This window comes from Haliaeetus albicilla, chromosome 19, assembly GCF_947461875.1.
Source record: "Haliaeetus albicilla chromosome 19, bHalAlb1.1, whole genome shotgun sequence".
Classification (NCBI taxonomy): Eukaryota; Metazoa; Chordata; class Aves; order Accipitriformes; family Accipitridae; genus Haliaeetus; species Haliaeetus albicilla.
In genome coordinates this window covers 20,678,678-20,702,223 of record NC_091501.1, presented here as the reverse complement: position 1 = coordinate 20,702,223, position 23,546 = coordinate 20,678,678, and the positions used below count along the sequence as shown (strand labels likewise).

General features: G+C 40.5%; 1 protein-coding gene across 2 annotated transcripts in view; it reads left to right on the top strand.

Annotated features, from left to right (window-relative positions):
• The window catches only part of TSPAN9 (tetraspanin 9), a 190,217-nt gene that overhangs the window by 65,936 nt on the left and 100,735 nt on the right, over nt 1-23,546 (top strand). The window contains exon 3 of one of the 2 annotated variants that reach the window (XM_069806697.1): nt 20,092-20,171. In XM_069806697.1, the coding sequence (XP_069662798.1) occupies nt 20,109-20,171 (63 nt within the window). In that variant the 5' untranslated portion in view covers nt 20,092-20,108. Of the gene's footprint in view, nt 1-19,195; nt 20,172-23,546 lie in introns of those variants that run through there. The other variant, XM_069806696.1, reaches the window with a different exon arrangement.

Below are 23,546 nucleotides of genomic sequence, written 5' to 3'. Positions count from 1 at the left end.
CCCCCTGCACTGCCAGGGGGAGGAGGGAGAGAAAACTGGGAGTGGAGTCGAGGCGGGAAGGAGGGAGGGGTGGGGGAAGGTGTTTTAAGGTTGGGGTTTACTTCTCATTATCCTTGTTTTGATTTGATTGGTAGTCAATTAAATTGATTTTGGTTTTTTTCCAAAGTTGAGTCTGTTTTTTTGCCCGTGACCATAACTGGTGAGTGATCCTTCCCTGTCCACGTGGTGCTTTGTTGCCAGCTGGGCTTAAACCATGTGGAAGGGTCTGGAGCACATGCTATTTACAAGGTCTAGGTAGCTGGATTCATTTAGCTTGAAGAACAGGATGATTTGCATAGTCTTACTTTGCCTGGAGGGGGTGGTAGAGAAGACGTAGTCAGGTTCTTCTCAGAGATGCACAGGAAAGGCAAGAGGCAGTGGTCACGGTTGGTGCTTAGGTAAGTCCCAAATAGAGGTGAGGAAAACATTCTTCCTTGGGAGTGCTGCTGTGGGAGGAGGTTACTCTAAGAAGCTGTGGAATCACCAACCTTGGAAGTTTTCCAAATTCAGCTGGACAAGGTTTTAAGTAATACGATATAGCTTTGAAGTTAGTTCTGCTTTGACCATGGGGTTGGACTAGGTGAACTCAAGATCACCTGAATTATTCTGTGAGTCCAAACAGTATTACTGAGTACTTTCTTGTAGCAGAAGGCTGACTGTTAACATTTCTTCTAAAGAGTGATTAAGGGAGTGTGTGAAAAAGAGGTTCATTTTTTTTCTCTTCCTTACACCTGAGTTTAAACAGTTTGTGTTTAGCAAGCCTTTCTGCAGTGCCACTATTGTGTGATTATTGTTTTTGTGAGGTGGTAGCAAAAATGAAGTGTCAGTGTGAATGAAGAGTGGCAACTGTAGTGTTGGCCTTCAAAAGAAAGGCAAGGTTTTCTTAGCAATTACTGTCCTGAAAGTGTAACTGCTGGTAAAATAATGGGCCTGATATTAAAAGAGGATGCGAAACTAGGAGTCTGCAGGGTGACAGAACTGTAAGCAATAACAACATGAGTTCATAAAAAATAAATCTTACCAGACAATGTAATTGCCTTTTTTGATAGAATTGCAAAATTAATGATTTTATGGAATGAAGAGGGAAGTAGGTATATGTTTAGTTCTAATATGAAGATAAATTGAAATTAGTTTGAGTAGGAAGAGTATCAGGTGGATTGAAAGTTGGGTGAAAGATAGTAAACAAAAGCTGAATATCAACAGCAGTGCAATGGTTATCCAGGTTGGGAGTTAGACTAGTGTTGTGTAACATTTCTGTTAATTATATGACAGAAGGAGAGAGAAAATGCTCTTAATGAGCTTTGAAAATAAACTGGGAATTGTGAGCCTCAGAGCAGAAAAATAAGGGGGCAGCGGGTTTAGATACATAAAGAGAAAATAAAATGAAATTAAACTTGGAGAACCATTAAATCAGGAGCATGTATGCTATCTGGAGCATATATCCTAAACAGAAGTAGGGAGAGAGGTGTTCAAAAGAGACATGCCGATTTGTGGTGCTGAAAATGGCAGCTGGGTCCTGGAACCCCTTTTGAGCAGAGGGCTTGAACAACAGAGTACACTGTTTGCAGAAATCGCTTAGAATAAACTTTGTCCTATCTGCATGAGTCAGTACACCCTCTTAAGAGCATTTTGAAGGTACTGGGATGACCTGTTGGTAAAATGTGTTGTCTGGAAGCACCTGTCTTGGTAGAATGAGATTGGCTTGAAAATGACTGATGGGAAATGATTGCACCCAGAACTGTTCAGATAATGAACTGAATGAACTTTTCCACCTGGTTACGGGAATATGGGGCTTAATGTCACAGCTTATGACGAAGGTGTGCGAGGAGAAGCATACACAGCTGAAAGTGTGTTTTGGTGGCAGGTCTTCTGAACTCCACTTCTTAAGAAGTGTTCTCAGCATGTGTCTTTTGTATGATGCATTCTGTGTACCATTTTCAGAAAGCACTGTGCAACCTATTCAACCCTGTGACTCCACCACACTAGCAAGGGCTCACTTTTTTCAGTATGAATTGTGTGCACCTGCTAAAAACAGGTCTGCACAATGCCAAAGTTTAACTGACTATTTTTTGTATTGCAGCCTTGTCTTCAAAACTGCAGTGAGGGACGAGACTTAAGAGCTGTGAAACACAAGGCAGAAAATGATCCATGGCTCAGTTTGTGGTACCCCTCAAATTCATTACGACTGTTCACAACCTCCCTTGGCCCTCTAGCATGCAGAGTGGTTCAGTTCGACCATGCTGGGTGCAAGCTGAGAGCTGATACTGAGCTACGTGAATTATTCTCATTTTACGTGAAGGGATGTAGTATGCACATTTGATCTCACTGCATAAAAGATCATGGTTTGGAGAAAAAAAAAGATATGTGATAGTGAGTGAACCTCACTTTCCTAATCTGAAAAGAATTTTTAACCTCATATTGGCTTAATTATTTATTTAGAGGTGGGTAAGGATCAGGACAATCCATAGCCAGGTGGTTGGTTTTTTGGGTTTGGGGTTTTTTTGGTTTTTTTTTTACTTCTCTGCCTACTGAGAGGGGCATTAGCACAGCTAAGATTTAGGGTAGGGTGGTTTTTACACTTGGAGAAGGAATTTTGGGGCTAATGTGCTGATTAAATTAGGGGTCACAGGGCTTTTGGGGAGGTAAGTTTCAATCAGAACATAAGCCCACGGAGAGATGCTTTATATGAGGAATGTATTGAATGAGGACTGGATCCCAGTTACAAGTCTGTGCTAGGCTCTTGAAGACTTGTTAGCTGGTTGAAACAGAGAAATAAGCATACATGGCTGGATATTAGTATGACTTTATTTTTGTATATAAACTTAATGGCTTGAACTATCACTAGTACTTTCTGTCTAAAGTTTCATCTTAGTATTTATCTTGGGTTCTGGATGACTCAGTGCTGTTAGGGTGGAGTGTATTGCTTCGTTTTCTTGCCTGGTTTTGTGCATATTGTAGAAAATAACAGTTGTGGTAAAAAAAAATTACTCTGAATGTTGTTGGGAGTAGTCTATTTGAGCATTGCCTTAGAACTGCAAGAGCTGTGTGTGGAATGACTTAAATATTTGAGTATTTTGGGATCCTTTTTTCAATGATTACATGAGGGCAGCCTTTAAAGTGAGCTGCTGCCTCATCTCCTCCTAGCCATGCTGCTTTGATTATTTCATTCACGTTGACTGCTGCTCAGCTGACAACTTCAATCAAACTCCCTCTAATGTCTTCAGTGAAACACTGTCTCAGCTTCAGAGGTCTGGCTCTCATATAAGGCATGTAATTTCTTTCAGCTCCAACTTGCTGTTATGATTCCAGGGACACCTGTGCCTGGTCATAAGAATCAGGTTCAGTTGTTTGCAAAAAAAGAAAAAAAGTATTTACTTAGTCCTGATAGGCATAGAAATAAAAATTATGTTCATTAATACATGAAGGTTTTGCCGTCCAGTCATGGCCCCTTTATGGTGGGAGCCCATAAATTTCCTTGCAGAATGCCCTGCACTGGAATTGAGAGCCTGGGCCATTTTGCACATACCTAAGGTTCATGAGTACAGCTGTCAGACTACCATGACCTGACTTGTGAATATTCACTTTCTGCTACTGTTGTGATGTGTACTTGAGGCTACTCTGCACACTGTTAGAGGTGAAGGTGTGACCGCCCAGCTCCAATTCTGTCTTTTACCATTAAAAATTCTGCCCAAAGCAGAACGAATTAGTTCTGATTTTCTTTTGGACTTCTATGGTTGACTTCATTACACACTTCTCCCTTCCTTCCCCACTCCCCCTAGACGCCAGGAGCTCCCCTATGTCCCTCTGATAGGGCCGTGCACGTAGGAGCACGGCACGCAGAGTGCGAGCCTGGAGCCATGTGCGTGCCTGTTCTTCACGCAGGCTCCAGGTCAGCCTTGCAGGCTGTTCTGCCTTGCTGCTATTGATACCCCAAACACATGCTGCTGTGTGTTGGACTGGGTTTCCAGGACTCGTATGGCACCGTGCCTGCTCCCTTCCCTCAGGTTTCACTGAAGCTGATAGACAGTCCGGTTGCATAAATCTTCTTTCTTTAGAAATCCAGAGTGAAAATAAGTCATGTGATTTGGGGAAGGAAGAGTGGCTAGAATCTGTTGCTGTTGCCATGTTGCAACTTCGTTTATAGCAAAGAGGTAGGGTTTGTTTTGTTTTTTTGTTTAGGAAGCGTAGAGGCAAAGAGGCCACCAGGATAAACTAGAATTGACCACTGAATGACTTAGGTTTATCGCTGGCTGTATATCTTTTAGAGCTTAAAAAGCTCTAAAGTTCAACTAATTTTCTGCATGTTCGTCCCTTTCTTTGACTCTTGTAACAGCTTTAAGTGTACATTTAGCTGTACTGACTTGCTGAAATGAGACTTTTAAAAATCTCAGGGAGACCTGTTCCTGTTAGGAACTGAAGAATTGCTTATTATTTTTTAAATCTATAGGAACTATGTTTTTATTTTGGACTGTAACGAGTTGTTTTTCCTCTGAGTTGCAGCAGGCAATGCTAGTTTAACGTAGAATATGGTCACTTGCTATGGGAAGAAACTCTATTGTTAACCTGCATGCCTACCCAAATTAGCCTTGAAAAGATAAATCATATCAGGGTATGAAAATCAATCATATCAAGGTATGAAAATCTGTTTGATTCTGTAAGAATGAAAGGAATGTACAGCACTTTGAAGGTATGTGCATAGGATTCTTTAACTTGATCATCAAAATTAATTGTGTTTTATAGTCACATGAGTACTGGAAGTTGGGAAGTTAAAAAGATTTCAATTCTTTCAGCAGTTCCCTCAAAATAGCTCTTTAGCATTACTAGCACCCAAGGAACAAACACATGTTTGTTTGTTTTCTTCATATTTTATGCTCCTTGTAATATAACACAGTAAAGACACAGCAAAACACTGCAGAGGAGGTGTTTCCATATGCTAATGCTTGCCATTAGAAGAGCTCGTGACAAAGAGGTTAGAGACAGTGTGACTAATAATCCTTCAAAATCCCAAGGAAAATAACACACCATGTATGTCTGCTGCAGAATGAAACATCTAGGTGGGCTCAGCCCAATGACAAGACTGTCCGTAACTGTTAAAGGCTCTAACAATAAAGCCATTATTTGGGGATGTGGCCAGATGTAGCACCATTTTGCTTGGTAAATTGCCTTTTTCCTTTGAAAGACTAGTCCTTTACTCAGTATTTTGATGAAAAGCTTTAGTAATGAGACAAATATACATTATTCATATATTCAGTCTGATATCTCTTTTAGCACTTAAAGGAGTAAGAGCTGCTAAAGTCAGACTCCTGTCCAAAAAGTTTTATTCATTCTTATTACAGTAGCATCTGAGATGCCCTGAACTAAGGTGTTTGAGTGAGCAAAAGGATTTTTCTCCCTTCTTCTCGCACCCCTTTCCTTATTCTCCCTCCTCTCTTCTCTGCTGATTAGTTTTGTGCAAAGTTTCATGGACTCTCCTTTCTTCATCACTGGAGCTATAAGAAGAGAACAGTATGATAGGGAAGCTGTAGGGAGAGACTTGCAACACAAGATGTATCTGAAATAACTTTCTAGACTGTTTGTAAAAGCTGACATTATTTTATGTTGGTAATGCCCAGTTAAGAGATGGGCAGCTTGTCAGATCGAAGTCCTTAAATAGCTTTCCACTGTCATGACATAGTGGCAACACCAAAAGAAATTCCAGCATCTCTGCTCAAGGATCAAGGTTTCTTCTCCCATATAAATAACTTTAATTTGGGATCTTTCAGAAATTCCCTCTTGAGGAGATTAAGAGAGCCCTTCATCTGTGCACCCAGTACATCTCTAGGGGCAGATGGATTGCCTTAAATAATTACTAAACCCTCTTTTTGCAAATAAATTACATTCCTTTCCTTGGAAGGTCCTGCATTCTGACAAATACACCCTTGTATGGGGTTCACGCTCCAGTAGGGCAAGAAAAATGTAGAACATGGTAATGGGTAAGACTGGAATTTGTCGTGTCTTTTCTTCTGTTAAACATGTTTTTCAACTAGACAGTAGTTAACAGATTAGAAAGGATTACTACAAATTAATTCACACAGATCAGACAGGCTTTATGATGTGTAGGTACTCAATTGATAGGGTGAGGATGTAGCTAATTTGTCAAATATAGCTAACTGAAAAGAAGCACATCTGTTTTTTTCCCCTCCTCATCATAGTGATAGGAATTACAATTTACAGGTTTTTTAGTGCATGCAATTGTACTTCTATTAGAAGCAAGTCACTACTACTCTGTCCTTAGAGAGCTCTGCACTATGGAGTTCTGTGTCAGGCTTTCGCACGCTGGGGAGGAGTTACGCTGTGATAGGGAATCACACAGCCCATCTTTGGGGTCACTGACTGATTCAAGTTTTGGATATTAGGACAAAATGTTAGAATCACAGCAACGTCTAGGTTGGAAGAAGACGCTGGAGGCCATGTGGTCCAACCTTCTGTTGAAAGCAGTGCCCCGGCTTAGGTTATGCAGGGCCCTGTCAAGCTGTTTTGAATATTTCCAGTGAGGCAGATTCTACCGTCTCTCTAAGCATTCTATTCCAATGTTTAATTGTTCTCCCAATGAAGGGTTTTTTTCCCTTATATCCAGACCAAATTTTTCCCTGAGCAACTTATTTCTGTTACTTGTCCTGCCAACATGCATCCCTGTGAATGAAGTACCACCACCTTCTGTAAGTGCCTTTTAGTTGTCGGAAGACACTGATTAGCCTTCTAGAAAGTGAGAGTCTTTTAGGTGTTAGGCAGCACATCTGTCCTGACCTTAGTGTCTGCCTAAAGCCTTAATATTAACATTTTATGAGCTGAAAATTTTATTTCAAAATAGCATGTAGCACCTCTTGAGGGTATCTTCATCCAGAATTCTGTCCCTAAGCATGTATCTTTTCTCTTCTGTAATAGAAGTCAGTGCTTTAGGATTTCCCAGTATTGAGAAATGTGAGTCAATAATGTGTATCTGGCTTTTCATTTTGAAGGTTCCCTGGTTGCTTTAAAAATGTGGTTTACAGATTGTGTATAAGAGCTACTGGTGACCAGCATGTGAAATCTGAGAGGGAATCTGATTGACAAATCTTTGCAGCAATAAGGTAGCAGTGTACCATGCCAGGCCTTAAGTGATCTGGGTTTTTTTTCCACTGCTCGAGAGTGGAGGACACTGTGTAGAAATCTCTTTTGGATTCTTTGGCTTTTAAGTATTTGTTCTTCATATTAAAATAAAAATAACTGGATCTTAAATGTGAAGGATTTTTAAAGTGTATGAAGATAGTTCTGTGATAGACATTTTGAAGGCTCTAGTGCCTGGGAACAATTCAGTAGAGAACAATTCATAGAGAAGAATTCATTACTCCCCCTCCCCCTTCCCCGCCTACAGCTTGGTATTGATGTAGTATTTTAGACTCAGTTAGAGATCATCGATATTTGAGAGAGACTATATAAACATAGCAGATGTATTAGGTAGGGACAAAACTGAGACATCTGTATAAATAGAGCTAAAAGTGCCTCAGAATAGTGACAGGCGCTCTTTGGGAGGCTGTGAACTGGAATAAGGTTTCTTTGGAATGATCAAGACACTTTCTTAGCCTTTTTTGCAGCATAATACATAAACCTGGCATTGAATTACAGGACAGGTGCAAAACATCATTCTGTTTGGAAAAATATTCTGTGTAGAAACTGCACCTTCCACTTCATCAGTTCTGTTCTCTTTGTATGTTAAGAGATCCATAACTCCTGATTGTATTGATTAAGCTTTTATTGCTTTTTGTTTCCTTTAAACCTACAGAGTTCCAGTGGTACAGCCATCAGGGAGTAAGAATAATTTTTTTCTTCTTCTTTATTTTCAGTCTCAGGCCAAATCACTTACGATAGTCACAATTTCTGAACCTTTGTTTTCAGTGTACAGGGCAGAAAGCATTCAAGTTGATTTAAAAGAAAAAAACCTAGGGAACTGAACTGACTTGATTTAGCAATCCCTGGAATACAAGAAACATGGGATATCAGAGTGCAGTTTATGCAGTCAGGTTTTGGTTGGAACCATGTTTAAAGCCATGTAGTTGAGTATAGTATTTCTTCAGAAAGAGACAAACATACAGAATCTTGTCATGGTTGTATCAGACAAATTATCATCCTTCAGCTTGCAGTAGAAGGGAGTAACCCCATTACTGATAAATATTTAATATGACAGTTTCCGTGCTATTGGAATGGAAACACTAAGTACTATACAAGAGTGTCCTGTAGTAAAACCAACAGCACAGAAGGAGGTGGGGCGGAGGGGAAGACTGAGATGTGGTCAATTTAGAAAGGTCGGGTTTCAGATACAGGATAGGATTATGCTGTCATCCTATAACTCTTCTGAAAAGTGTCTGGGTAGCCTGAGAGAATTTTATGTTTCTTCCGGCCAGATGCTCGGCAGGAAAGGGACTGGTGCGACATAAGAAGTGAGCATATGAGAAAAATAACACAGAAGGAGAACCCATAGGCTGGATAAAATCCAGGGAGCAAAGTATCTTTCATATTAGGGGCATTGATGTCCAAACCTGTATAGGTCTGTTTTATAGACACTGAGATTATAGGGTTAAAACAACAACAAAAGCAAACAAAACATTGCCACATGGATTATATTATTGCAGATTTACTATTAACTTGTTCTTCTGAAGGGAAGAAGTGTGGAAAGCCTTTTCAGTAAATTAGGTTAGGTTTGAAATTAGTCTAGACTTGGACATTTAGGAGAGAAGAAGGATCATATACATACTGTTGCTGTGGGCATCAAATTTGAATTCCACAAGGCATATCTGAACCCAAACTAGCATTGTCTACCCTTATGTGGTATTGCATTTTAGAAGCCTTTAGTTTAGTTCATGTTGTTTTAAAACCTGTCTGGATATGCACCATTTACTAAGCATTTATGACCACGTATTTATAGATTCCTCTGAACCAGTCTGTAGAGCATAGCATGAAGCATCGTGTTGGTTGCTTCTGGAACAAAATGCCAGTGTCCCAATTAATCTGTAAATGGAAAATATCTGCCTGTGATGAATTAACAAAGTGCTGCTTCTAAAGGCCAATTGATATTTCATACTGTAACTACCGCATACTTGTTACACGCTTAAGTAGATCAGAGCAGATTGAATGACACAAGTAGTTTTCCCCTCCAAAACCCACTTCTTTGTCTTTTAGATTCCACTATGAGGAATTTTTGCAGGGTTCTTGCTTTCTGGCTGCTCATCAAGGGTATTTTGGTTTTCTCATCTCTGAGAGACACTGATGGTACAAGTAAACTTTTTCAAAACTCAAGTGAATGTGGGCTTGGCTTTTGGGAAGGAGTCAAACATGCTTGCATCCATTCTTTACACCCCATATTAGGCTCTGAATGCTTGGTATTGCAGCTAGCACACAGCATTCTCACCAAGTGTAAATGAGTCCTCCTTAATGCAGATAAGGTTGTAAAACTATGTTTTGCCATTATACTTTTGCCTTTACAAAAGCTCATTAATTAATACACTGTTAAAAGTTAAGTAGCTCCTACTGTAAATCAGGTAATTGAACTGCTGCTTTGAACTGGTCTTTTGTGGCTTGACAGACAGGGTCACATCAAACTGTACTCTGATTTTCCCCCCCCTTCCCTTTACTTTTCTCCTTTGTAATTTTAAATCTCTCACACCCTTGTAATAAGAGCTGACACCGATCACAAAGCTCATGAATAGCAGCACCATTACATAAACCTGCTGGATTATAGTAAGAGGTTTACCTTGGTCTCCTTTTTACACCCTTTCTTGTATCTCATGCAGAATAGATGAGAACCATTTAGCCTCATTCTTGTGAGATGAGTAAGGTGGCTAATGTATCTGCCTCCTCTTGGGATATAAATCTGACTTTGTTGTTGTTGGCAAAGCAAAAAGCATTAATTGCATGACTGTTGCGTTACAGGCTCATCCTATTTTTAATGTTGAAGTTGACCATATCCCAGAGTGTTACCACACTACATGCAAGAAGCTTTATTGTGAGGGTAGGTAAGCTTTATTGCAAGGGCAGCTGCAGATGCTCAGGTAGGATTGTTTTTATGAATCTAGAGAGCTTCAAGACAGGAAGGAGTCCCTGGACTTTGCTCTGGCTAGATGTTGTGGAAGTTTGTTGGAAGCCATAAAAAAGAGTCCAGCCCAAACCAGCAGGATGAAACATGGCTGTTACGTGGTGGTTTGAGCAGAACTTGAGAAGTGCTGTCAAGGGCACTTCAGGTATGTGTGAGTTATCTTGAATTATTCAAACCCTTTTTCTCATGAATATAGGAAGGTCTCCCTTGAAAGCCAAAAGGAGGTATGTGTGGGGAATTGTTAGGCAATGTAGCTTGTTACTACAGTTGGTAGACCTCAGGGAGGGCTGGGAGTAGGCTGGGGACCGAATGGCTGTAGAGCCTAGATCCCACCCTTGTTTCCAGATGTTTCTGCCCCAGGTCAGGCTGGGGGCCCAGCTTGAGCTGTGGCTTGAACTCGGCCTACTCTGCTGACAACTTTCAGCTGTGAGGCTACTGCCTCTGGGCAGGTACTTAATTCATCTGGCGGTTTGACTCCTTTGTGAAAGCTGTGTCTCTTTGACTTGAAGGTGGAAGCTGGGATCAGGTTTTGCTTGGAAATGCTGCTGGTAAACAGCCTTTTGATAACTCACACATCTCAGAGGTGATGGCTCTCCAGTAAGGCAAGCAGTCTGTCACTTTTCAGCGACGTCTTAAATTGGAGGCTGGGGCTGGTGATGAATTAACGGGGAAGGGAGCCTGAAATAATGGTGTAAGTTTGCTACCCATTGTAGACATCTGGGTCTCTGCCAGCCCTGATGCAGTGGTTTTAAATGTCCCCATTCATGGAATCACACCTGTTTAAGCTTAAGTGCCAAAAAATGAATATTTTAGCAATGAAAGAATTCACTCAGTTGTGAAAGGAATGTGCCTAGAAATGTTCCTTCATGGCATAACTGAGCAGGTTTCAGAGATGTGTGCTGCCTTTTAAAAATGAATGCTCACATCATTCTCTTGGGTCTTCTTCATGTGGAGCCATTTGTATGAGGGTTTTTTAAAAATTTGTTTGTTTTTAAGTTTAGTAGTTCTGCTAATACATAGACCCCAGCTGTCAGTTAATTCAGAACAGCAGACTGCTGGTGAAAGACAGCCTCTTTAGAACAGAGGTTACAGAATATCCACCTGGTTTTGCTCAAGGGACTTTTGTTCAATGGACACGGTTAGAAGAGTTCTTCTATTAGTGAAGGCCCCCTACACCACCCAAGAGGAAGAAGGGATGCCAGCTCTCATGATAGGCAAGACTTCTGCTATTTGCTAGCTTTCTTTAATCTGTAGTCAATATGCAAGACGTAAAAATCTAAACTGTCATTTAAAGTGGGAGTGGAAGAAAAGCACTCAGATCATGTACTTTATCTCTGCAAAAAATAGGTGGTAAATAAGAAGAACCCTTCTCACTTTCTTGCCCCTGCTTTCTTTTTTTGGTCTTTAATTTTTAAAGCATGGTTTTGGAGATCTGATTTGTGATGTTTCAGCCTGTGGGGATATGATGTTGCTGCCTTCCTGCCCGTGTTTGACAGCTTTCTACTCCCTTGATCTTGTTTTCTCTGTGCAGTAAAAAGTACTTCTCTGCATATGCTTTTTTGTGTACTGGGGGGGGACAGTAGTTGGTACCGCACATTTATTTTGCATCATTGATGGCCAAGGCTTGGTTTGACTTATGCTAGCTTCTTGACAAGGAGTCCCTGACTTGAAGATGGGCTTATTGATGATTTTACAAGTACCCAGTATTAAGCTAGTGCTGTTGTAGTGAGAAAACCCCCTTTCCTCCTACAGGTAAGATACAAATTTAAACTACAAGGGTTTTCCTGCTAGGCTCTGAAATATTGAACTTTCCAGAGACTGAATTTTGAATCTCAAATAGAAAAGCAGAATAGGAATGATGAAGAAAGGTCTGTTGAATCTGAATGACTTCACTTTCATACAGGTTGGGTGTTGACAGAAACAGAATTGATGAAATTAATTTTGAATTTGAGTATTAACTCTTGTCCTTTAAAAAGGAGAAGATCTTTTCATCAGCAGATTGGGAAAGATTACGGTATAAAGAGCTCAATTAGAAAGAAGCCCTAAGATGGTTAACTGAAAATATTAGGGAGTCGGAGAGTTTTCAATAATAGGAGACACTGAAAAGATAAGTGCTTAGATTAATGAAGGACAAATGACATGGGATGTAATAGAGGATTACAAAATAATGAATTATGGGATGAGGATGAGTGTCAGGAGAGGACAGAGCTGGAAGGCTTAATAATGATAGCAAATAAGAGGAAGACACTGTTTTTTTAATGTAATGCATACCTACGGAACTCACTGCCATAAGATATTGAGGCTAAGTTCTCAGCAGAATTTAAGAAGGATTAGCTGTTGATGGAAATGGAACAATGTATTCATTGCTATAGGAGATGAGATAAACGCCCCGTAATTAAAAGGGATACAGATTCTTATGCTAAAAGGCATAACCAGACTGTTCCAGAGCATCTGGTACTCTCTGCTGCCCAGCAGGATAGGCTTATCTGCTTGGGCACATGTTGTTCTCTTGCCCCTCATATTTTCTATTTTCCCCCACCTGCTGGGAGAAAAAGAATGTCCAATATAGTTATTGTATTCAGAGCCAGCTATTAATGTCTTATTTTCTTGCCTGGATTGTAGACTCTTTATTGTATGGATTGACTTGATCACCATGCGTATACTGCCAAGCCCAAGAAGACTCTGACTTCCAGGGTTTCCCAGAAACAAACAATAAATAGACTTTCTAGATTTTAGTACTTAAAGGTGAAAATACCAATGGTGACTTGCATTCTAGCATAATCTTTGGACGACTTCTTTCAGATTTAGCATATTTCATTATGTTGTTTGTAAAGTGGAAACAAAACCCCAAAAGACCCTTATGCTAGTGCAAATGTTTTGATTTAAAAGCTTAAATATAAGTAGCAGAATTATTGTTTTTTATAAAGTTGTGTTTTTCTGTTGCTTTGGAAACTCAGGCATTCTTTCTGCTCAATCTGAGGGCCCCTGAGGGACAACGGGTATGAAGGTGTGACATAATCACAATTTCTTAGCTTCAGGACCGCATATTGCACTTTGACACTCATCTCCCATGCCTCCTGTGCATTAGCATATCAAGTCATCATCTGCATCTGATCACAGTGGGTTAAGGTCCTTGATATCATTTACAACTAATTCCTTTGTACAATTTTGAGACAGAATCTCATTCTGTCTCTGGTGTGAAATCCTATATGAGAAGTCTCAGCCACATATGCGCTGTTGGCAGTAAATGATTTTTAATGGAAATCGCAGGGACCAAATGACACAGAATGTTTGGCACAGTGGAAAGTATTATAACGGGGTCTTATTTTCTTGATCATCCATTGAGTGAGGACCCCATGTTGGAAGGATAAACTGATCTTATTGGTATATGTAAGTATAAGCTAGTAAGTATTATTTTAGGCCATTCGAGAGATTTTTCCTCTTTTTTTACCTCTTTGCCTTGGGGAGGCAAGGAGCGTTACTCATCAGAGGCAACCGCGAGCTGTTATGCTAGTGCCGTTGTGTCAGAGGAAACAGATTAATTCATTTCCTTTCCAGTAACAATTTTAAGAAAGGTAATTTCTCTGGGTGAAATCTGGACTGATGAAGGTGGGTGTTGGATTGAGGTGGCTAGACAGTCAATTCCTATGTCTGTAAGAACAGATCGTTTCCCCATAGATCTCAAACTCAGTGTCTTCTCAGGGGTGCTCCTTCATACCGTTCCTGCATCCTGGAGTGCTGTCCCACTCCTGTCTCTCTGCCAGGCCTTCTTTTCTTCAGCCATGCCAATGCTAGGTGGACTCCCAGAACATGGAGCCCAGCCTCTAAGAACCCATCTGACTGTCTGTGTTTTCCCTCCAACTTCTGCTGTATGCACATTTACGCGTCCCAGGTCCTTTTACCTGGCCTCTGGAGGTGGCTTTCTTCTGCAGGTGGAACTGAGGGTCCAATGATGCCTGTTGGAAGCTCTTGGGCCTGCTACAGGGTGAAGAGAGAAGGGCAGGAACTTGTCTCTGTCCCCTCTCACAAAACATTAGAAGAAAATCATTTACTGGTTAGATCACAGGCACCAGCTGTGAGTACTTCTGTTTCTTAATGAATCCAGTCTCCTCCATCATCTGTCTGTCCATCAAGTGCCCAAGGAAATGGTGGTTTTCTGAAGGTGTTAGGGCTGCTGTTCATGCTAGTAGGGAAGCTAACTATGCATTTCACTCTTCTCGAAACACTTGGTAGTGATTCTTTTTAGCATTTACATGTATAACAAACAAACTGTTCATATATGCTCTAAATAGTGTGGGAACCTATGATCAGTGAGTGGAGACTCCAAAACTGAAGTTACAGTAGTTCTGTCTGTTTTTAATGGAAGACTTTTTCTGTTGGAAAATGAAAGTGTGTCAAAGGTAAAATATGGCTTGGGATATTTGGTTCTGAAAAACAGACAGGTTTTAAAACTTGTCTACCATACAAAGTTGTCCTTGAAACCTACTTGTTTCTGTCCAATCCCATGGTGGGCAGAATGCTTTGGATTTACAGCATGCAAGCTGGGAGCTTGGAAGGCCCCAGAATGTGGGATACAACCCTCAGAGCATCCAGAGGTTTGATTTTAAATCCTGCAGCATTGGGAGTCCTGAGAACTCAGGTGTTTTGACTTGCTGGAGTCTGTAAGCTCTTTGTTGTGGAACCAGGACCATGGAAGTACTGAGAACTCTGGTTTTGTCTCTTATATGATACTAGTTCCAGTTTGATTTTTTGGACATTCTTTTCCCTTTAAGCTTATTCCAAAATCAGCTGTGAGGTTTTTTTAATCTGAGCTTTCATCTGTATACAGCTGTATGCCAGAGTCATAAGCTATTCTTTCCAACCCTTGTTCCGTATCTCCTTCTCATAGCCTTTCAGGATTCGGAGCAGTGACTGGAAAGATGTAGTCACTGAGTTTATGCTCAGCAATCTCAGTTCTTTGTCTACCTAGTGTACCCTGAGGAAGGCTTGTATAATTGAGTTCTTGGTCAATATCATTCAAAAGAAGAGAATGGATTTAAGAACCATATCCCTAGAACACTTGATTTGTTTGTCTCTCTGCAGGGCTCAGTATTGTTCTGAAGTCACGTGGCAGGGTTACTAAAACTCAGGATTTCTAAAAATAATTAATTTGAGAATGGTAGAATGGTTAGTGTACTAGCTGAGGCCATGTGAGGCACAGGTTCAGTTTGCTTCTCTGCCAGCAATCTCCTGTTCATCCTCAGCAAATGTCTTGGTCCTTGAGTTCCCTATATTTAAAATGGTGACAGTAGCACTGTCCTACATAATAGAAGTTGCAAGGTAAAATGTAGAATAAGTTGTAAAATGGCTTGTATATTGTGGTGAATGGAGGTTTTATTTTCCCTTTTTAAAAACCCCTAGAGTTTCATATTTCATATTCAGGAATCATGGGGGACCATAACAAAAGCGTAAGATAGTTTTGCTCAGCCTTCAGTTTTTGTTCCTGTTCTTGCCTATTGTAGTCCCTCTCCCTCTCACTGGATCAGCAAGATCATTTAAGGGGAATGTCTTGTAAAATGGATTTGGAACTTTTACAAGGGGAAAAATAAGTGTAATCTTTATATATTGCTGAAACATTTTATATCTGTATTATGACTTTATAAATACATGGTTATAAATATGTGTATAAACTTGGTCAGCTTTTGCTCCATTTTGCAGCGTGGTTCCACAAGCCAGTTGTGCAAAAACAGCTGAAGAGGGCAGAAACAGAAGGGTTCAGGAGCACTGTAGCTGGGCATAATTGGCACAGAAGTTCTGGTGATATGAAACTAAGGTCTGAGAAAAAATCTTAAATATTTTGTGACTTCCAATAAAAACTGAAGTTGTTGGGATCTGTATTTTGAGGACTATGGTGGACTGTTCCCAGGAGGGAACCAAGTAAATCAGTTTCAGCAGGTGAACCAGCCTATGTTGTCTGGGCCTTATTACTAATACCCTTCCTTTCCATTTTCCTGCTACACCTATTGTGACATCCATTTTCATACCTGGTGTCTGAAAGTAGCCTAAATCCTTACCCTTAATACTTGGCTGAGCCGTTTTGATGCAATGGACTGATTGATGTTCATTGCCTTGTCCCAGGCATTTGTGTGGGGGACTGAAATTATTTTCTTGATGCGGAGACATCTCTCAGCAACAAAATTCTGTGATTCAGTAATCAAAGATTAATGAAGTACAGAGTGAGCTTTTGAATGTTTTTCATGCCCTAATTACTTAACAGAGGTGAGATCTGTAGAGAAGCAAAACGTGTTTGCTCCCGTGCTGAGGTACACTGTCCAGTGGGACCACCGTAAGGTGCTGTTGAATAGCCTTGCAGCAACACGTACCGCTGAAGCCTCAATCAGAGGCAGGGTTAAGTGCAATGGCTAGTCAAAACGCAGCTGGATGGACTGGTTACAGCTCTTTCATTGCTTATTTTTTCAGCAAATAAGCAGTTCTGTGCGATTTATTAACTGAGATACATAAATACTGAGTTAGAGTTCCAGCAGGAGGAAGTGGCATCTAATCTGTAAAGCTGCTCCGTGGCCGCAAATTCAAGCGGCGGAAGGTTGCTGAAGCTTGTAAAGTCTCCCTCGTGGCAACAGCAAAACCATAAGAGGGTCATATGTTCCCTTTGCACACAGCGGGAGGGGAGGCTGATCTGGAACCGTGTTTGCCCTAGTGCTTATTGCTCAGGTTTGGATTGTGAAGCTGGCTATTGGCTATACATGTGACTTTGGTTGTTCGTTCTGAAGTATAAACGGTGATGTAGGCCAGTCATGAAGAACTCTTGATGGAAGATGCAAGTAATGGTAAAGAAAACTAATCTTTTGTAGTATTTGAAAGCAAGAATAGAAAACTGCAAAACTTCAGTAAGGTCTAATAATGAAAACTTGAAAAAAATAAGCTTGAAGGGACAGTTGTGTTGCTTTTTTTTTTTTAACCACCAATAGAAATGTTTCCACTATTTACAAACTCTGACTGGATTTGTGGAGACTTTTGTTTATTACCAAATATTCTTTCAGTTTTTTAACCTTGAGGAGGGCAGATTAATTATAATTGTCATGTAACTTCATATGGGAAGCTAAGGAAGATATTTATATTGCATTAGTTTTCACAAGTGCACAGCATTTTTTTTTTTTTTTTTTTTTGCTGAAGCTAGTCTACATCAGTGTAAATTTTATGGCAAACCAATGGGTGCAACAGGAAAAAATGCTTTAAAATACTTGTACATTCTCATAATTCTTTGGCTGAGAGCTCCGTTTTGTGTGACAAGTAAAAACCACTGAAAGTATCTAGCTGCAGCGTAGGATTGCAATGGCACAACTTTACACTGCCCGTAAGTGACTTTTAAACAGAAGAATTTTTTCAGACTTCTAAAACCATACTCAAGACATTTATCTTTTGTTTGAATGTGACTTACCCTGCAGGCTCCGGTGTCCAAGGCAGGTACCTGCCATGGCCTACAAGTCTCTTCCATGTTTTTTTCTGAGAAGGTTGGTTCTTGATGACTGCTCATGTTGAAGTTTGTATGTGCACCATAGAGGTGTGTAGAAAGGCTCCACTCTACTTTGGTCACTGCTAATTTATCTTTTTTTACTTGGGTGTTTTGTGTGGAGCGTTTTCTGCTATCATACGTGCTGCTGAGTGGTCATCTTGCAGTCGCCTTTCTGATGGGCGTATTTGATGCAGGTAGTTCTGAAATGACTTTTGGAAAGCAAAGTGGATAGACAGTGTTGATATAGGCTTGGGCCTGCCAGTTGTTAAAATGTTATTCTAGAGCAGAAGAGGTGAGAGAAAGATATTACACGTACAAATACGGGGTATTTTGTAGCATGAAGTACTTTAGGGTGGAGGGATCTTTTCTCAGAAAAAGCCTGTCAAGAAAGGTACAGCACTGCTTCAGGGTGTTGATTCTGATGTTGCTACATAAAAAGTTACAGAATTCTAAGGGGCTTTTGGACGTAGATACCTAAGATTGAATAAATGTTATATTATCTTTTCTCAAAGATACCTGATAAAATAATTAACAGTGCATAATAATGTGCATGTGAAAGGATCAGTTGAAAATTGTGCATAATTTTTGCTTTTCCTGGTAGCTGTATCTCTTTCATAGTGGCCTCCTAATATGGTTTCTTTCTTTACAAAAAGAAAGTAAAAACCTGCATTTTAAATCTGCTGTATCACTTTGCACCATCAGTGCGCTGCTCTTATGCTTATGACAAGATGACAAATTTGGAAGCACCAGGCGTGACCCGAAGTATTTCTCTTCCTCCCCTCAGGCACTTGCACACACAGGCACAGTCGCACGTGCATGGTCATGCCCCCTCTCCGAGTCCTAGCAGGCATGTTGCGCTGCTGCCTGGAAAAGAAATGTGGCATTTGGGTCAGTGTTTCTAGTTCACGGATTACCTGCGATATAAGATGGCTTATTGCCCTACGTAAGGACAACCTCTGACATACTAGTTAAATAGAGTGTCAATAGCTGCAGGTTCAGATATCCTTGCATTTCAAGAGTTTTAAGAATAGATTGATGACCCCGTAAGAGACAGCAGCTCTGCTTTTCTGGTTATGGTTAATTATATCACAGGTGATGGCGTCACATTATGTGCATGTATAACTGAGACATGTGCCTATTCAGTGTATGCTGGGCGCTAGTCTATTCCAGTTCCTTCTCCCATGGCGGCATTCGTTTAAGGCAGAAAAAAAATGTAAGTCACTGTAAATTTAATGAGTAGGGAGAGGTTAGCACCTGTCTATCTAATCCATACTTTTCCAGTATTTTATTGCATTAAAGGAGTATCACTACCTCACAGTTCTAGCTCATAAACAGCTAAACAGTACTTGACATTTAAAGAGATTTTCTGTTGTGCACTTGTATAGTCAAGAGTAATTCTAATCCTATTAAAGATATTATGTCATGGAGGCGTGCCCTGGGGGAGAAGGCTTCTGCTAACTGGCCCGATGGAAAGCAGAGGGGAGGGGCGAGCAGCAGGGTGGATTTATTACTCGATAGTTAGGTCAGGGATTTCTGTGGGAAATGCCCAGTGGTTGCAGTTGCTGATGATTTCACGGCAACAGCAGTGAAACACAGAGTGCGCTCCGATAGCTGGTTACTGAATGAGATACTGCAAATGGGTGGAAAGAAAAAAGACAGCATGTGAGAGAGAGTCAGAGAGACACAGAGAGGGAAGCTGAGAGCAAGGAAAGTGCTCCGGCTCGAGGAGAGTCTCCCAGGTGTACTGCAGAAGCTTTTTGGAAATGGATGCAAGGACCATCTGCTGCCTATAGATGAGAGGGCTGTAGACTAGGAGTGGAGAGAAAGAGCTTCTGGCTGTTTTGAATAAAAATCGAAGTTCTGCATAACTGATTCATCGAGATAAATCATGAATATGCTCTTGCATGGGATATTAATGTATAAATCCATGCTACAGATAGACAGAGTACAGCCTACATTGCTATAAAAAAATAAAACCAGCAACAATGCAGTGAATAAATTCTGCAGTCATTATCTGATTTATGTACGAAGAAAAAGAGAAGCAAAACACAGACAGCTCTTATCGTACTGTGGCATTTGCAAGGCACTGTATTTAATGCTGAGAGATGCTATACATTAAATCTGACAACTGTGAAAAGAGAGATCATGGAGAAGTCAAGTAGTGAGGATTCTTCAATTCACCGGTGTCCATCTTTGGATAGCAAAGACTCAGATTTTGCTAAACCTTCTACCTCAGGGAGGCAATTTGGTCGAGGTTTTACTGCTGGAGCTTTCTATGGTACAACTGGATCACGCACACAGAGCCACACTGGGGTCGGAACCGGGACCGGCGTTGGGACTGGGACTGGCGTAAAAAGTGACAAATACAGTGCACCCAAAGGCAGCAAATACGTGGTCTTTTACCTGGATCTATCCTTTGTTTTCCTTTTAGAATTTAAGAAGTGCAACATGGCAAGAGGCTGCCTGTGTTGTTTGAAATACATGATGTTCCTTTTCAATTTAATATTTTGGGTGAGTACTGCCTTTTCAGTTGCCTTCATTTGTTAGTGTATCCTGTACTGCTGCATTATGTGTATAGTGCATCTTTGAAGCAGTACAGTAAGTTCTCCCCTCCCCTCCCTCCCTCTCGTACCTGCTTGGAATATTTTCAATGTTAAACTTGTGTCTATTGGGAAAATGTACATGCTTTCTATATATTACTACCTGGTTACTGTAGTTTGGCTACTAATGTCTCAGACTTGCTGTTCTAATATGTGTTTTGAACTGGGTTATCTAAGAAAGGGCAGAATTGTTGCCCTTTAAGGAAGAGCAGAATTGTTGTAGCATTAAAATCCTGCAGTGGCAGGATTTTTGCATTCTGTTGTAATACCTCATGTTGCATTAAGCTGCAGGTTAATTTAAATTTGAAGTACATTCTCATTGTCACCATAAATCTCATTTACTTTTTGTAAACTTCTTTTGACAAACTGCTTTTTCATTTGAAGGAAGTTCTGTCCCATTTCTTCAATTAAAAACAATAACGCGTGTGTGTTCTAGCCTCTTAAGGTATCAGCATAAATGTGAAATGACTAGAATGGTCAATCTGGATTCAGTTTCAGCTGCAGTTGTCCACATTGGTGTGTGAAGTTGGAGACTTGCACTTGCTTCTGAGGGATCAAAATTGATTTTCCTCTGTCAGCCAAGAGGCATGAGGAGTCGTAACAATGCCTCAGCAAGCAAGTTAAAAGCGTAATAGCTACTTTGGGCAAAGTATTGTCACGTACAAGGGAAGAAGGAAAAGTTAAGTCATCTGGCAGCTAGGCATCCTTGAGCGAACAGTATTGTTGAGGAAATCACAGACTGATTGAAATACTGAGTATGCATGAATGTAGCCCAATATGAATCGGTTTGCTTAGTTTGAAATCAAAGGTCACTGCTTTCCGGATGGTTGCAAAGCTTGGGCACATGAACAAAATCATTCATGGTTGTGATCCAGAAATATACAGTATGCTTCACAAACAAATGAAAACACCTACCCTGGATTTATTTTGGAAAAAGAGGCATTAACAGTCTAGTTCTGATAGCTGCCTCTGGTGTAGAGATATCATTGTTCACACTAGGAGCCTTACTAGCAGCTTCTCTGGTTATCTTGACCCACTTACTGAAATAACCTTTAAGAGCAAGAGTTAATGGGAGATTTGGTACAGTGTTGAACCACTCATGCAACAGTGAGCTTTTATCAGTAATAGACTGAAATGCTACAATAACTGAACTTGTGGGCATCTTAAATAGAAAGGTAGAACTGGACACTGAAGAACATCTGATCAAAGTTCACTTGTAATTTTTTTTTTTAAATTTTTTTTTTTTTTTCCATTTCTCTACACAAACCCTACCAGAAAGTTGCCTTAACTATTTCTGGAATAAATTACTTTGAACACACCAGATTTATATCAAATTGGCTATTTGACCCAATGCTGCATTACTTTGACACCTTGGAAGTATTTTTTTCATATGCTTTATGTTGTGGTTAGTTTTGGAACAGCTTTTTTCTGATACCGTTACTCATGTCCTCTATCATCAGTCATTAGGTATGTCTTACCCCTCAGGTCGGTAGATGCAATGTCTTTCTTTGCTTTTATCTCCTTCCCAAACAGCAATTTTCTTGACTCTGCATCAGACCTTCAGAGTCCATTTTTTCTATTCCTTGAACTTGTAAAAATATTTCAGCCTTCATCTGTGTGCTCATCTCTCTCTGCTCTGCTCCCACTGGACCTTTATACAAACACATTGCTTCTTAGGTTAAAACTAGCTTACCATCTGGAACATTTCTCTAGTGCCCTGTGCTTCTTCAACTCTTACCTTTTAATCCCCTTTACACCCTCCCCACCATGTCTTTTGTTGTGAGGCTTATACCACTTTTCTTTCTGTTATTGAACTTTGTCACCACATCTCTGTCTAAAAATGCTTTTTGTATGAACCAGGCTATACAGAATGAAAATTATACTCTAGAATGGTGAATCTGAGAGATTATAGAAAAATGCTAAATGCAAGATGTCAGGTACTTGTCAAAGTAGTTTACAACAGAAATTTGGTCCACCAGCCTGGTTTAAGTTGTTCAGAAGTCCCCCTTTCTTCTTTAGTTAGCTTATATTCAATTTTGTAAGCCCGTTTTGATATTCCCATGCATCCTTCCAGAGGACTGCAGTCTTGCTAGATTCTTATTTTTTTTAACCAGGCTATTTTATCGTCTTGAGCCATTCAAATGCATATTATTATCATCTCTTTTTACTCATGGAAACGCAAGCTAGAATGAAGCATACTACGGACGGGTGTTCTGTAGTTTGCTGCCTCTGGCTTTGTACCTGGAATCTACATTCGTTCTACTATGGCTCTCTGACAGGTCTTGGATGTTTGGCTCTGTACGTGCTCCTTGCTGACACTGTGCACTTGCAGTATCTCTCACTCCTGCCCTGAGCCCTCCTGCCAGCTCAGCCCTGGGCTCCCCACACAGCTCTGCCAGTGCCCTCCGCTCCTACCTTGTCCTGAAGCACTCCCTGCTATTTCAGTCCTGTCTTTCTTCTTAACCCATTTTTCCCTTTCCCAGGTTTGCCTGTTCTCATTGCTTCTTTCTGAATTTCTGTTAAGAAACCCAAGTCCAAAGCCACAAAGTTGTGGCTTGCTCTTGAGCAGTGACTGTCATCTTTTGTAATGCAAGGTGACTTATTTTTAAAAAGAGAAGAATTTTTAAGCATGAAATTTTCTGAACCTGTAATTCAAAGCAGAATGAGACTCCTTGGTTTTCAGAGGCGAGGAGACCACTTCCACACAGTTACCTTCTGACAAAGGCAAGAAGCATTTTCGTGGGGGGTGGGTGGGGGTTTGTTTTTGTTTTTTGTTTTTTGTTTTTTTTTTTTAATACAGGAACTGATTTAGGCAACTGGAAACAAAGGTGGAAAAACTGTGTTTCAGGGAGTCTTTAAACAGGTGCCAGTCTAGCAGCTGTACAGCCGCAATAGGCAATCTGGCTGACCAGCTTGCTTGCCACAAAGCTGCATAGTTCTGAGCCTGCGGTAGCGGAAAGCCCATCTCATGGGAAGTGTTGTTCTGCCATAGTAAAATGGTGTTTCTGAGACGCTTCCTCTGAAAACAAAGACTGGTGGTGTCCTTTGGCATCCCAGAATGCTGGGCACTATTATTGTCTTGAATGATTCTCAGCGTTGGCCTAAAGAAGGATATTCTTCTATAGAAAAAGAGGAATCTTTTTTCCATTGTTTGCTTCTTGACACAGGCTGGGACCTAATCTGTCCCGCATGGGGCAGTGAGCTCTACTACTCCTTCAGCCTGGCAGCCAGCTCATATGTATTTGAAGACCAGTTATATATGTATATTATATATTATACACATTAT